General features: G+C 39.3%; 1 protein-coding gene across 12 annotated transcripts in view; it reads left to right on the top strand.

The window, feature by feature from the left end:
- Window positions 1-15,395, top strand: part of ADD3 (adducin 3) — a 185,671-nt gene that overhangs the window by 126,622 nt on the left and 43,654 nt on the right. For 11 of the 12 annotated variants that reach the window (XM_084635289.1, XM_084635282.1, XM_084635293.1 and 8 more), the window contains one exon: window positions 4,953-5,176. In XM_084635289.1, the coding sequence (XP_084491415.1) occupies window positions 4,982-5,176 (195 nt within the window). In that variant the 5' untranslated portion in view covers window positions 4,953-4,981. Of the gene's footprint in view, window positions 1-2,632; window positions 2,652-4,952; window positions 5,177-15,395 lie in introns of those variants that run through there. The other variant, XM_084635284.1, reaches the window with a different exon arrangement.

The raw sequence follows: 15,395 nt of genomic DNA, 5'->3' as shown, positions 1-15,395 counted from the left end.
CTGTCATACAGTGTCTCGTCTGTTTTAAAGTGGAGTTTCAAAGGCGAGGAAAATTATTCTATCAACTCAGTCTAAGTGGAAAAGAACAATAGGAGATGGATCAAAAGTGTAGTACTATATTAAGCTATTCTGTTGGTAACCCTCAGGCATTAGTTTGCCTCGATTTACTTTTATGAAACCAGATTTAGGTATACATTTTCTGCAAAATATTTGTGGAATTATGTTAGTCTGTATTTATTATATATGGGCTAAAGCAGATCTATTTTTGAACAAATGGTAACCTCCCTCTAATATTTCATGGATCTTTCCAATTCCACAAATGATTTGGGAAAGAGATGATGCTTAGACATGTAACTTATTTGTCTTGTTGATGTACAAGAGATTTGGTGGTGGCAGAACAGACCTGCTGTAACCTGAGAGAAATCACATCACCTTACTGTTGGAAAGAGATTTAGTTCTCAGTTAATTTTTTTCTCTTGGTAAGGAAATCAAAGACTTATTGAATTCTGTTCCTTTGCTTAATTAGATTTTGTTATGCTCTGGAACAAAGCTAATTATAAGGCATGAATCACCATTATGGTTAATAATCAGTCAGATTGGATGTTTAATCTCAAAGCACTTTCAAATGAAATCCAAAGGCTTCAGTAATAGCAGTGGTTAATTTGGGGTACTGAAAAATTTCAGAGCGGAGTTTGTGCTACATGGTGGAAGTGAAGGTGCCTAATGGTAATGAACAGTTTGATTCAGAAATTTGTTCTACTAGGGTCCTAAAAGGAAGAGTTAAGTCTGAATATTTTCTTGTAGGTCAGTTAATTTGGCATGTCCCCTGTAACTCCTGTCATTTCCAAATGCCACAATTGACTTTCCTGAAGTCTGCGCTTCTTGTGTTCACCCCCAAGGCACTGTCTTTGGTGAGAGAAATTTTCCATGTGTCTTAATCTCTTGATTTCAATCTTCCTCTTCCACACCTCTGTTTATCTCTTACCTCTTCTCTCTTCTTACCCCCAACCTCTTTGTCCACAAATTGCTTCTAGTATTTAATACAATTATTACTAACAGTTATTCCAGGTAAGACAGTGGACCACGCTATTCTGGGGAATAAAATCTACAAAGTATCAGGCTGGGAATGTGTGACGAAGGCTCAGTCTTGCAGCCTGAAATGAACTTTCTGTTGTATGTAATTAATTGAGAGAGTTTTTATTGTATAAAGCTTCATTTTCAGTGGAAAAGTCTGTATTGTAGTAGTAAAGTTAAAACACACTCTTAAGTTTCCAGTCCAAGACAGATAGAAGCAAAACAGGAAATCCAGTGGAAATGGAGTGAGGAGGCCACACAGAGAAGTAATATAGCCACGTCAGAGCATCCTCCCCTTCCCCTTCCCCTCACCCCAAACACACACAGAGCCATCTCTCTTCCTTCTCTTTCAACACAGGAATTCAGCTCCATGTGAATGAGGACATAACTAAATGGAAGGGAGGTAGAGCAGTTGTTAGCTGACTCTGACTTTCTCCAACCCCACCCCACCCCTCAAATCCAACCAACTAACAAGAGTTTTATCTTATACCAATAAGAATTCAGGTGTTGGAAAAGCCAGATGCCTTGGGTATCTGAGTGAGTACAACCCACAGAGGGTAGGGATGCACACTTTCAGGTTTGATCCTTGTGTCCATTTGTTGTTACTGTCCTTTCTTGATCCAGTGGCAGGTTGCTATTTATGTAGGCAATGCTGTCTCTGTCATTTCTCTCCTTTTTTCCCCATGTTGCTCTATACTAGTGGCTCTCAACCTTTCCAGACTACTCTACCCCTTTCAGGAGTCTGATTTGTCTTGTTTACCCCAGGTTTCACCTCACTTAAAAACTACTTGCTTACAAAATCAGATTTAAAAACACAAAAGTGTCACAGCACACTATTACTGAAAAATTGCTTGCTTACTTATTTTTACCATATAATTATAAAATAAATAAATTGGAATATACATATTGTACTTACATTTCAGCGTATAGTGTATATAGAGCAGGATAAACAATTCATTGTATGAAATTTTAGTTTGCATTGACTTTGCTAGTGCTTTTTATGTAGCGTGTTGTAAAACGAGGGAAATATCTAGATGAACTGATGTACCCCATTTACCCAACTTGGGCTGCATAGCATGAACAGGAAACAGATTAGCTAACACTATTCTGAGAGGTACTTACCACCACTTTCCTTTTTTTCCTGACCACCAGTGGAAGGGCCAGAACCAATAGCAGCACAGCAACTGAGCTGACCTTGCTGCTAGTTGGGTTAAGGACCCTTATATAAGCACAGAGAGAGAGAACCCCCTCATGCAGCTTGCCCAGTGATTCATGTAGCTTGGGTCTGGGTTTCCTGCAAGTCCCTAACCTTTATATCCTCACCAGCCCTGTGCTAAAGGGGAGAGGATGAGGCCGTTGTAGAGATCCAAAAACCATGCATGTTTTTCAGTGTGTCTGTCTGCACTTTTTTATTCAAGATGAGAAAAGAGGAATTGCTACTTTATATTTCCAAAGCATCTGTCAAACTGGATAATGTAGGAGCCTTTCCTTTCACCACTGGAAGATAGCCATCTCTGTGGGTGGAATGTGGGAGATGTTTAAGAGTGAAAAGCAACCTCACACAAGTTTAGGACAAGGTATGAAGTCTGTTGTATTGTGCAGTTTAAAATGCAAGCAGAATGTAATTTGCCCAAATGTCTATTTGGGTAAATTATGAAATACTGAGATTAACTTGCCTACTCTGTGAAAAATGCCATGGGATATTCAGTAACCACAGGTGTTCAGGCCTTCAATTTTATATCCATGTGAAAAATGGCACCTCCAGTACCATGTGGAGAGTATTCGTCTGTTAGAGACTCGGAAGGAAGAGTGACAACTATTAAGTCAAAAATGACATGTCACGCAGCTGTCTGTTTGAGGTCTCCCATCTAAGTTATGGCCTGAAATGATATGGCTGCAGGCACCGTACACAGATAGTGCATATGTCTAGTTGGAGTTCCAAGGTTTAAATGTTACACCTTTATTGACTAGGCAACATATTAGAGAGAAAGGAAGGGGAGTGAAGAAAAAAGTGAAGTTTCCCGCAATTAGAAAATATCTCTTGGGAAATCTAGGTATTGCCAGTCATGTATTTGATTCTTTTCTTTTTACAGATGACTAGATTTTACTGTCACCACAAGAATGTATTGTAAAGTAACAGACTAGAACTAATTATATCCCATAGACTTTTTAAAAAGTTAAAGTATGATGTGTGTGCTCAATTTTTTTCTGAGACCAGCCAAGTGAATTAGCAGCAGAGCAACAATTTGCTACTTGGTTACCAGGGTGCAGGAGCATTTTAGGAAATCTAATTCTTGTGGATGTGCAGCTCATGGGAAGAAAAAAGCAAGCACAGAGCAAGATTTATAGTTTGCCACTCTTTCAAGATGGGCTGTTGCGAGCCAATTTACAGAATAGCTTTGGAGGTGGTCTCTGAGGCTAGTTGGTTGGCCAAAGCATGAGTTCAGCAATTCTGGATCTGTAATAGAAATAAAAAATACAAGGGAGCAGATCCTCAGCCGGGGATCTGCCCCAGAGTGTGAGTCTAGAGAATCTGATGTAAATCTGTTGTAGTTAACTTTGTGTTGTGGAAGGGATTAAACCCATATTTTGAGAGGGAGCCTACTGTTTATTTTTTTTAATCGTCTATTTATCTAGCACGAATATAATACATAAGGATTTTTTGAAATGTTAGTTTCTTTTCCTGAATAAGAGGACAGAGAAGCTGAAATGTGATGAATACCTAGTTCATTGTAAGCCAGTTTGTACCCTTGCACTTGTCACAAGTCCCCACATCCCTCTATGTCAATAATCTCAATCATGAAAGCTGGAGTTATTTCTTCAGAAATAACGCAAAACTGAAAAAAAAATCACTGAGTCCTCTCCAGCTTGAAGAATAAGATTCCTGAGTTTGTGTCTGAACCTGGATCTCCATGAGTGGTGATTCAGATTTCTGCTTAAAACCAGTTCTACAACATTTTCACAGATGCTCTTTTGAAGCTTTTAAAATCAAGCCTACATGAGGTTTTTTCCCAATATAATTTATCAAATTTCAGCTTGGGCAAGAAAGTATCTTATAACAACACACAAGTGGAAGAAAATTAGCACTGTGTATTTATTTTTAGTGAATATTAAAGCTGCAGTCCTGGGAAACTGATCACATGATCTCTTCCCCCCCCCCCCCCCCCCCCAGTTTCTTAACAGTTTTTGATTAGTCTTCTCAGGGTTGAGGCACCATTTTGGGGGCTGTTGAGATCTGCTGAGAATCTTTAATGCGACCAGAGCTTAATCTTCCCTCTGAAGTTACAGGATGGTTTGGAAATGCTGTAATTGAGAAATGCCCTTACTTCCTTAGTTAAAGTTAGGCAGTGAGCTATGAGCATATAATTGTGTTGTATACAAAGGGTCCAGTATTGTAATAGGATTTAGCAGAAGTTCAATGTGTCAGAAAGTGGAATTACACAGGATGGTGGGCTGGGGGCCAGAGAGTGAATGGATTTTTATAAAATGTTGAGGGGGAGATTTGTCATAAAGTACATTATGAATATTCTCAACATTAACACTTGTTTTGTTGAAATGACTGGTGCGTTTTAAAAGTTTGAATCGGAATGATTGATGATGATAAAGTCATAACTGAGGACTTTAAAGGGCTTTTAAATAAATAAATGAATAAATGGTTGTGTTATGTAACTTCTGTTTTGTGTGTGAATTTTTTGGTACACAGCTCCTCCCACCCCGACCCCCCAATTGCTGATTGTGAAGTTGCTGCATTTTAAGCAATTGTCATTTGTCTTCTTGCTGGGGAGGAGAGAAGATTGTATTTGTCCAGTTTTGTAAGGTCTATTTGTTGTCTTGTTTTTAAATGGCATTAATTATCTCCTGGCCTCTTATTGTTCCAGGTGACGAGCATAATCTGCAGTATTGAAGCATGAGTACTGATGCCAGTCAGGGGGTGATCACCACCCCTCCCCCTCCCAGCATGCCTCACAAAGAGAGGTATTTTGACCGCATCAATGAAAATGACCCAGAGTACATCCGTGAGAGAAACATGTCTCCTGATCTGAGACAAGACTTCAACATGATGGAGCAAAGGAAGAGGGTCACTCAGATACTGCAGAGTCCCGTGAGTAGGATTAAGGAAACAAAAGATTCCCCCTCTCCCCCCCCTCCAGAGATTAACTCAAAAACAAAACAGCACAAAACAGAATTTGAGACTGAATCACAGCTAGAGGGCCATGAAGCTTTTCATAAGAACAATCAGTAAACACTTAGGTTATACAACATTTTGTTTGCATAGTTTTAGTGTATGAACAAACTGCCCATTACTGGTTTTCAAATGATGTTTTCATGGTGTAATGCTTCATTAAAGAAGTACAAAAGTAGCTAGCCAGCTACAAGGCACTTGATTAAAACTTAAAAGCAGGGAAGAGAGTGACAGAGTCACTGGCCAAATGTGGACAAACTAAGACATTTATACGCAGATCTGCATTCCAATTTTATTTTGAATATTTGACTTATCAGTTGTATCAGCAACACTCTTACCTTTAAAAAAAGTTTTTTTAAATTGTGCTTTCGAGGTGTGTTTAAAAGCTAAATTGTTCTTTGGGTACTTGGAAGGAGTAATGGTGCATACTTTACACCACCAGCATTCATGTACACCTCATGTAAATTCAGCACTTGTACAACTGGCATATAGGTCTGTTAATTCCATCAAGAGTCCTGGGGGGAGGGGGGGGAAGGTCTCCATAACCCCTTGATGGAGTTAGTCTTAATTTATGTTCTGTTTGGCATTAATCTATTGAGTACTCTTGAAAATCCATGGCATGTCTAAAAATAGTAGAGGTGTCAAAAATATTCTGAAGCAATTTTTCTCTTTTGAATTAGTTTTGTTTTCAAATTTTCTTTTCTCATCTGTTTTTCTATAATTTGGGAGGGGGGGTGGAATTTTAATTTGACATTTTCCATGCATAATAAGATTGCAAACAGTGGTTAGTAATCACCATATTATAAAGAGTACTTGTGGCACCTTAGAGACTAACAAATTTATTAGAGCATAAGCTTTTGTGAGCTACAGCTCACTTCATCAGATGCATTCTTCTTTTTGCGAATACAGACTAACCATGCTGCTACTCTGAAACCCACCATATTATAGACACTCATGAATAATAGGATTGTTCACTAAAATGTTACCTTGGAGTGCTTTTCAGATTCTGCATATAGATTTGAATCTAAATGTTCAAACCCCATGACTCAGGAATTTATTATGTTCAAGTAACTTTGTGCAACTTTAATTTTGCAACCAAACTATTCAGTGTTCAGGAAATACTCTAAGGGAGTAATGCATAATCATACTAAGTTGTTAGAAAAATAATTCAGTTCTCAAAGATAATGATTGGACTCTGACCTATACTACTAAACTATTCACAAAGGAGGGGAAGTGGATATCCCAAATTCTTAAAACAATCAGAACAAACTCACCAAATTTTCAGCTGATTGAGAGGGATAAAATGAGATTGCAATAAATTACACTGGGCCAATATGGTTTCTTACAGTGTTCTTTCATTAATTTAAATGCAGAAAAAGTGCTGAATTTCCTAGGCACAACTAACCTTAGCCTTATTGGATGAAAGATTGTTTTCCAATTTGCCAAATGTAATCAACTCCTGTTTATTGTGATCATGCTACTTTTGATATGCAAGGTCAGCCTGAGGATTTAGGGAGGGTGGGAGAGATGGTACTCCCAAATTTAGCTGACTTGTTTAATAGAAAATTGGAAGACACAGGAACCTAGAGGTTACTATCTGCCTCCTGGTGTGGGAGAAGCTGAGCCCACTGCTTGTGCCAGGGACCATTTATAGATGCCAGTATTTTAAAAGTTGGCCAAATAAGCTAGGTGCTGGAGGCTGCTAGGCCTTGAGATGCTGAAGAAGAAAACTATAGCTGTGTGTGCTCAGTGTCTGACAATCTAGTAAAAAATGAGAAGCTGTGCTTGACCTACAGACATCTGTCAGACCTGAATCCCCTTTCCCGCTTCTCTGTTTCATTGTTGAAATGGAGAATATTTAGAGATCTCTGCTACAATTCCTTCTCTGATGGAATAAACAATTTTTAATATAGTGTCCAGAGGAGAGAATGTCCTTAAAGCAAATCTCTTCACAGATTTAGGGACAGTGATGGAATTAAGTTTCTCCATGGCCGTATCAAGTGGATTACTTGAGATTTAGCTTCAGTTTCTTTTGGGTCAGAAATGAAAATGACGTGGCCCCTTGTGAACGCTTTGTGTCACAAAAATACCAGAAAACTTCTGTTCTATTGCCAATCTGCTCAGTATAGGTCCGAGGTTGGAATGTCCTGGGTATTGCAGGTGGTGTTTTTCAGATACACTGGAAGAGTTATCTTATGCAAGAAGCTTGCAAGGGCATTCCTGTATTTTGTCTGTCTGGTGTCTCTGGGTTATTCCTTTTTGTAAGTACTAAATTCTTTTTAGGAATTTAGAAAAATGAGAAAATATATATATATATTTTTTTTTTTTAAAAAAGGCTTCTTTGCTGGTAATGTTTTAAGCCAATTCTAGCATGTGAAGCAATTAAAATATATTCGGGTTAGAGAAATGTAGTCTTTAACTATGAAATGCATGTAGGGAGAAATTGTCTTCCTTTCCTTTAAAATATAAAGCTTATGTGCGCAGGATTGGGTTGTCCAGACATCCCTGCTCTTTGTGGGGGAGGAATTTTGGATTGAAACACTAACTAAAGGTGACAAGATGATAATGTAGGCCGTGCTGGTAGAATCTCTTATGCAAAACACTACAAAGTACAAGGGAGCTCAGTTATTCAGATTTTATGTTCAGTACCAAGAAATCTCTTACTGCTTCTAATTGGAGAATCCAAATAATTTAGTAAGAAAGCAAATTAGAAAATGTTTCAGAATCTGCTAAGGATGTAAGTTTTTTGGGAATGATGCAGTCACCGCCGCAATGTTTTGTACAACACCTGATATATAAGGACTCGAATTTTGATAGGAATCTTTGGATGGCATTGCAGTGGCAGAACTAACAAAAGGGGCCTATCCAGTTGTCATCTTCTCTGAGGCTTCTTTCTTCTTGGCATACCATTAATTCTTAGACGAAGATAATCATTTAATACTGCAGGTTTATGCCAATGTTTGACAGAGGCTAGAAACCTGTAGAAAATAGTGACTCATGACATTCATTGGCGTAGGTGCAATGTGCCCAGCCATATAATGGCGTCGTCATCAGCCAGGTGGAGAACCGGTAGCCCACCACTGAAAATAAGTCAGTGCGCACTCGACAGTGATATGCAACGTAGTCTGATGTTGACCGCAGCTGCATCATGGGTCATTAGGAAAACCCCATTTAAAGAGACTGGCTGCACAGTTGCTCTGTCCTGTTCGAAACTGGTTCAGAGATGACCACAGTTTCTTGGCCGGCCAAAACCTGGCAGACAGATGGTTGGGCCAGTGATGAGAGTGTGATTAGTGACTGTCGTTGACCATTAATTGCGCCAAGCAGATTCCAACGTCATGTCCTGTGGTGGAATAAATGACCATAAAAGACTTCTAGAAGTCAGGCAAGTTGGTGGGTGGTTGAAGAGGTCTGATATGACATTACTTGCCATGTTAACCAATGCCATTCCTGCTTAGTGAAAGACGCACCAGATATTCAGCATTCCTTTGAAGCGCTCTGCCTGTGTGCTTGAGGCATTATTACACCAACATTGGATGCAGCCAGCCTCACAAGCTGCAATCTGATATTCAATTTCCAGTTTCTAAGTAAAACAATTTAGAAGCTACTGAAAAGCCATCCTTATTACACCTGCCTTTTCTCAGTGTCCTGCACCCATCCTGATCCAGTTTTAGATCAGGAGATAGCACAGAAACAGATTGATTATGCTTCTGGATAATCTCTACTTGGCCATAAACAATGAAAAAAACATCCTTCCTTATTCTGCAGGATCTTTGCAGCTGGTGATGCTGTTTTATTTCTGAACTGGGAGGAGTGAACAGCAGTTTGCTGAGAGAGTTCTTCTGCACCTCATCTTCTGTAGCTCTCATCCATTCTCTTCCCCCATTCTAGTCAAACCTCTAAGTGAGACTGTTGGACACCAATGGCTTAAATATGCAGTTGACACACAGCAAAGTGTCAGATGTCAACACCGTTCCCCAGATATCATAGTGCCTGAATGATATTCTCTTTGGGATGAAGAACCCCGGCTGAATTTAAACCCAGGCAAGATTGAGCTGATGCTAATGAGTAGTCTGAAATGTTTGTCTACATGCCCCACCTTCTTCAAAATGCTACACAGTCTACAAGTCCACCTGTATTCCTCATTATACGGAGTACCCAAACAGCAATAGCAACAAGAATTGTCATCTTACACTTTTGTTTTGCCAAGAGACTATGCCCCATCCTATCAGATCAGACTTGGCCATATATATCCAGGCAAGATTAATGCACTTTACTGGGAATAAAACCACAGACTAAAGAAAGTAAGTGGTGTAGAATATACTGACTCACAAGGGTGCTGTTAGTATATTGCTCCAGCTACTGCCTTGGCTTGCCGTTACATATTGGATTGGGTGTAAAGTCTTGGTATTTGATTTTGAGAACTCTCAAATAGACAGGACCCAGGATATCTCAGAAACCACTTCCCCCTCCATGGTAGCTGCAATCCTGAGAAACAATAGATTTCTCAATGGCCAGGTTGATACTAGTGAGAGCTGAATTCAGAGTCTTCTAACACACAGCTGTGACCTCCCTACCACAAGAATTAGGAACAACCAGAAAAGTGTTTTCTTCAGAAAAAAATGCAAAACACAGCTCTTTGCCACTGCTTTTCCACCCATGAACAGTTTAAAATTTTCTTCCCATTTTTAAAGTAGAGGAGTTGAGAAAATTGTAGCTTGTGTAGGTAACCCATTTGGAGTGTTGTAAAATTCTAAGATTCTTATGTGACAATCATGAAATAAACACATACGCAGCTATCTAGGAAGGCTAGCATGCTGCAGTTGGCAGTCTCAGGTCAAAATTATTAATCCATATTTGCTAAAGATTGACACTTGTTGACGCTACATGGAAGAATGTTTGGAAATTTGGAAGGTTGAAATTTGGAAGGAAGAACTTTAAATTAAGAACCCCCAGAACAATGAAAGCTCCTCCACAAGCTTCCACTAGTTTTATACTGCTTTAAAATGGAGAACATCTGCAAAGTTGTAGACCAGGAAATAGGATCATAGTATCCTTAGGAGACATTTCAAACTACTTGGTAACTGTTTGTTTATGGTCTACAACTCAGAGGTTTTGGGGGTACGAGTGGTGACCGTATAAGCCATGTGCACTCCGCAAGATTATTTAAGGCCTTGAACGTTACCCGCTGCTACCTATTTGTAACTTTCTTATGCCTTTCAATCAGCTAGGTCTCAGTACCCTACTAGCACCTCACGGTACTACTGACAAACTCTTAATCTAAAACTGTTTGAACCTATTCCAACAGTACCTACAAATTTAACATTAGAAGGTTCAAATAATCTCAGTGTCATTAATTATAAAACTGCCAGGACTCTGTGCTTGTTTGAAACTGCATCTTTATACCGAAACAGATTTTATTGCTTTGTGTTGTATGTGACAGCAGCTCTCATCTATATTACATTAAAAAAAAAAAAGTTGGGGAAAAAAACTTTTGAAGCTGAAGAGTCAAGTACTCATAAATTAGGGAAATCCAGAATCAAGGCTGCCTGTAGAAGATTAATTTGATCCCCTTGTGCACATACATTATAATTACAGCATTGCGTACTATTTTTCCCATAACACACCTTCTTCATTCAATTTTTTTTTTCATTCAGTCTGTTGCCTCAAGCCTTATTTAATACACACCATCCAGCTTCTGCACTGAATACAAAATATATTCATTTTCTTTTGGGTGTTTCTGCGGCGCGCTCATAATATTTTGACTGCTTCACAAACAATAATGAATTCATCTTCACAGCACACCTGTAAGAGTAGGTGGTATTAATGTTGTCTTCATTTTACTATTGGGAAATTGAGGCACAGAGATTAAAGCTAAATTTTTGAGACCCCAACTTGAAATGCCTAGGATTTTCAGGGTATATAACATCTTTATTGTATAATGGAGTATACTGTGTATTTTACATAACTGTGTTTGAAGAAAAGCTGAAAATTTGAAGAAAGTACTGTCTATGGGAGCTAAGATAGGTGGAATGTACATGTAGATGTATTTGGAGAGATTTGGTCTTCCGTTGAGATGATATGAAGTATTTAAAATACTTAAGGCTTATTATAAAATGTTACCCCGATGATTTGGTTGAGGTCATTTCAGAGACCAGAACTAGAGGATATTTTAAAATTAGTATTATACAAAGGTTGTGAGGAATAAATGGAATGAAGGGATTTCCAGGTGAGGAGATGAGTCTAGTAGTAGCAGTATTGTATGTAAGCATAACATTGTAGGACTGTATGCAATTTAATAAGTTAGTGGGGTTTTGTGTTTAGGAGTAGCCAAAAACTGTTCTTGTTGTCAGTCAAGATTTTGCTGATCTGTTTGCTTTTCTCTTAGCTATTTTAAATCAGCCCACGAAGTTTGTTTGTGGGATTTTGCTTTAATTTTATATTGGATATAAAGAGCAGTTATCAAAACATTCCAGATCTGAAGGGCTTGCAGCCTGATTCTGGTCCTGTGCTACTATTATATAACTAATCCAATTTTAGTCCATCTGTACTGCCAGGGCCTGCCTTTCTCACATGTGTAAAAGTGAAAAACCTGTTGTGTGCTTGTATCCTCCTCCCCTCCCTGCCAGCATTGTGGCCAAGGAATGGAGGCAGAAATGGCAGTCCCATCCACCAGCCAGTCAGCCCCAAAATGCTGGACAAGCTGTTTTATTTCATAAAGAACAATGTCTCAGTTTTGAAAGTAACTGACCGTGAAAGCCTTGGTAATTGTGTAGCAAGGATTACCCAGTCTGGTTTTGGGCCCTGCCGCTGCCTCAGTTTACTTTGTCTTGAATCAAACCACCACACCTGGTGTTTTCACAATTCCAATCACCTTACAGGTTTGGTTTGTTATCATAAAATAGTAGTCAAAGCCTTCCAGCCCTCTTCCCTGGACTCAGTTAGACCTCTCAGTTGATGATGGGCTTCAGCATCCAAACAGCCCTACTTCTAGGCTCAAAGGTCTTTCAAGTCCTTTATCAGGGCTTCCCTTTGCTTAGAGCCCTCCCACCAGGCTCACAGTCCTTTGCAACTCTTCTAGCTAGAGCTTCTCATCCAGGAGGCTCCTGCTTTCTGTAGGTCCCTCAGCTGAAGCTTATCCCTCAACAGGCTCCCATTCTTAGGGGGTCTCTCCCAAACCTTTTGCCTGGGAGCTCTGAAGAATTGTCTGCTGAAAAAAAGACCGGGCAGATGACCTGGCGTCTAGTCATATGCTCCCACCACATAGCTCTTGGTGTCATTCCTTTCACCTGGGGAGGCAGGCTAAATTTGGCACAGGTACCATAGAGCCCCAATCCCCTTGCAAGAGATGACTTACCATGTGAAAGTACCCTGTTGAGGTCTGCAGAAACATTTCTAAGGATGCCTCAGAAGCTTAAAATTTTAATCTATGGGAGTAGTCACCTGGACTGGTGCTGCATCAACTCAAGGGTAGTAATCCGCAGACATGTATGTCTTGCAGAAACAAGAACTACAGGTACCCAACTACCTTTTCTAGATGCATTTACACCAAGGTGGTATAGAGGGAAACTCTCATATTCCTGTCCTGCCACATGATGCCTCTGCACGTGCAACCCAAAATTGCACTGGCCTTTTTTGCTGCAATGTCATGTTACAAACGTATCTAATTTGTTGTCCACCATTAGCTCTTATGCCTCTTTCAATAGTGAATTGTAGTTTTACATTTATTTTTCACCAGCTATACTAGCTTGATGTTTTTTTCTGTGCTGAGCCTATCCATATATCCCATCCATATTTCTGACCTCTCTACATACTTCTGTATTTCTCTGTTCTCACAGGTGTCTGCAACTCCTCCTCCAAATGTAGTATAATCTATAAGTTTCATTAACATATACTCCTCTTATTGTATATTATATGAGCTTTTCCTTGTCTCATGTCTCAATTTTCTATAATTTTGTGGGCTTGTCTTCAGTGCAAAGTAAACTGGAGTTATTACTCGAATGTTGCTCTTCGCTTGAGTCCCAGTCATGTACTAAAACCCTTAATTTGAGTGGTTTATGGTGCTTTTAATTCAAGTTGGCGGGCCTGTGAGGAGGTATAGGCTAAAGCTCAGGGTGGCAAAACTCACCAGCTGTTAACATGACCACTGTACAGAGTGGATGCAGGTTAGCTGCACTCAGTGCCACTAGTCCTCCAATTCCTTTCCATAATTCCTTTAGTGTGCCCTGAAAGTACAAATCAAGTTCTCTCATAAGTCACTGGGAAAAAATTCATAGAGTAGCTGAGCTTCCTGCAGCACAAAGAGCCATAGGATATGCCCCCGGAGGTCTTAGTGCCACAGACAAGTGAGTGCAGCATCAGTGTGGAAGCGGCGGCTTGAGCGTTATGTCATAGCATCACCACTCTCACTCAAGCTAGGCTAATTTAACAGAAGTAACTTAAGTGTAGATAACTTGAATTAACTCTGCAGTGAAGACGTATAACAAGGAAGTAATAGATTATCTATTTTTAAAGGTAGGAATTTTATATTTCTTTCAAAAAGAACTGTGACTTAAAAAAAGACATTCAGGAACAGTCAGCTCTATAAAATGTGTTAACCTTTTGGTTGTAAGGTTTTATGATATATATTACATTTTGCATTAGTGGTAAAGTTAAGGGATCAAATTCTCATCTGGTGTAAATTAATGTAGCCTCATTTACTTCAGTGGAGTTATGCCGACATACTCCAGCTGATTTGATCCAATAGCTCCAAAGCATTTCATCCTGAGAGATTTCATTTTGCTCCCATGAAAATCAGATTCATTATTGTGACCTTAGATACAATGTACCAACATATTTTTCTGTCTGGAGATTTCCAGGTACAACTCTGGTGAGCATTAATAGAAGTTGGGTTCAGAACTCATCTCATAACAGGTGGATGTTTTGTTGCTGAGTGAATGAAAGCTGCAGAGTCGGTCTTCACCTCAGCTGTAATGGGATGGTTTTGAGAGGATTGTTCATCCTGCTTTTGTGCAAGTGTCTTAAGCTTGTTTTACCTCCTTCTCGAGTAGCTGTTTTGGGCCACATTTTCAAATCATGTTTCCCATTTTATATAGAAATGCTTGCCTGCACGTTTTTAACACTATTCCATGTACAGTGATTAAATCTATCATTTGACTGCTGGTGATCACAGGTTTTTTTTTAAAGAGGTGTACATACGAGTAGACTTGTTAAAAGATCCTGTGAAATGTTAGTCCAATATATCTGTTTCAGCCTGAAGCACTTATATAAATTTGAAGCCTCTAGGGAATCCTAATAAAGAATTTTCATGTAGGCCAAAACAACTGTTTTAAATCCTCACTTAAAACATTTTCTTCATAGGACACAGTGTTGGGTGCACACAATTTGAATAACATCATTTTTCATTCCTCTGACAATTGCTACTGTTTGTTTTCCTGATTAAGTGTTCTGTTGTCAAATCCTAGATCTGAAATGACTCATGCCTTTTCCACTTGAAAAATGTGTGCTTTGTGCTGTATGTGAAGTGTTTATATCTCTTCTAAAACGTAAACTTTGAACATAATATTTCAAAATAGATCTACCTGTGTTTGTAACTAATGTGGAATGGTCTATAATGTACTCATGAATTAAAAAATTATAATAGGTAACTGAAACAGGCAAAAAAAAAAAAAGCCACTTGGACTCCAGTCCTGCATAGGTGAACATTTGCACCTGCAGGGATCCAATTGCAAGATGCCCCAGTCACTAATATTGGGCTAGGTCTTATGGGAATTTGTCCAATAAAAAGACAAAAATGTTATTAGTGTCTTATAAGAAGTGTGCACTCAAAGAAGAAAAAACAGTTACCTACCTTTTGTAACTGCTATTCTTCGAGCTGTGTTGCTCATGTCCATTCCATCACCTGCCCTCCTGCCCTTCTGCCCTTCTGTCAGAGTTGTCAGCAAGAAGGAACTGAGAGGGTGTAGGGCCAGCGGCACCTGATCTACCGCGGCATGAGGGTGCCACAGCCAGCCCTACAGATACCGCTACAGCAAAAGTTTCCAACAGCTGTGCACATGTGCCCATGCACACACAGAATGGAATGGACATGAGCAACACGTTTTGCAGAACAAAAGTTATGAAAGGTAGGTAACCGTTT

This window comes from Lepidochelys olivacea, assembly GCF_965140295.1.
Source record: "Lepidochelys olivacea isolate rLepOli2 genome assembly, chromosome: 7".
NCBI lineage: Eukaryota > Metazoa > Chordata > Testudines > Cheloniidae > Lepidochelys > Lepidochelys olivacea.
The sequence above is the reverse complement of the archived record's forward strand: the minus strand, read 5'-3'. Positions and strand labels throughout refer to the sequence as shown.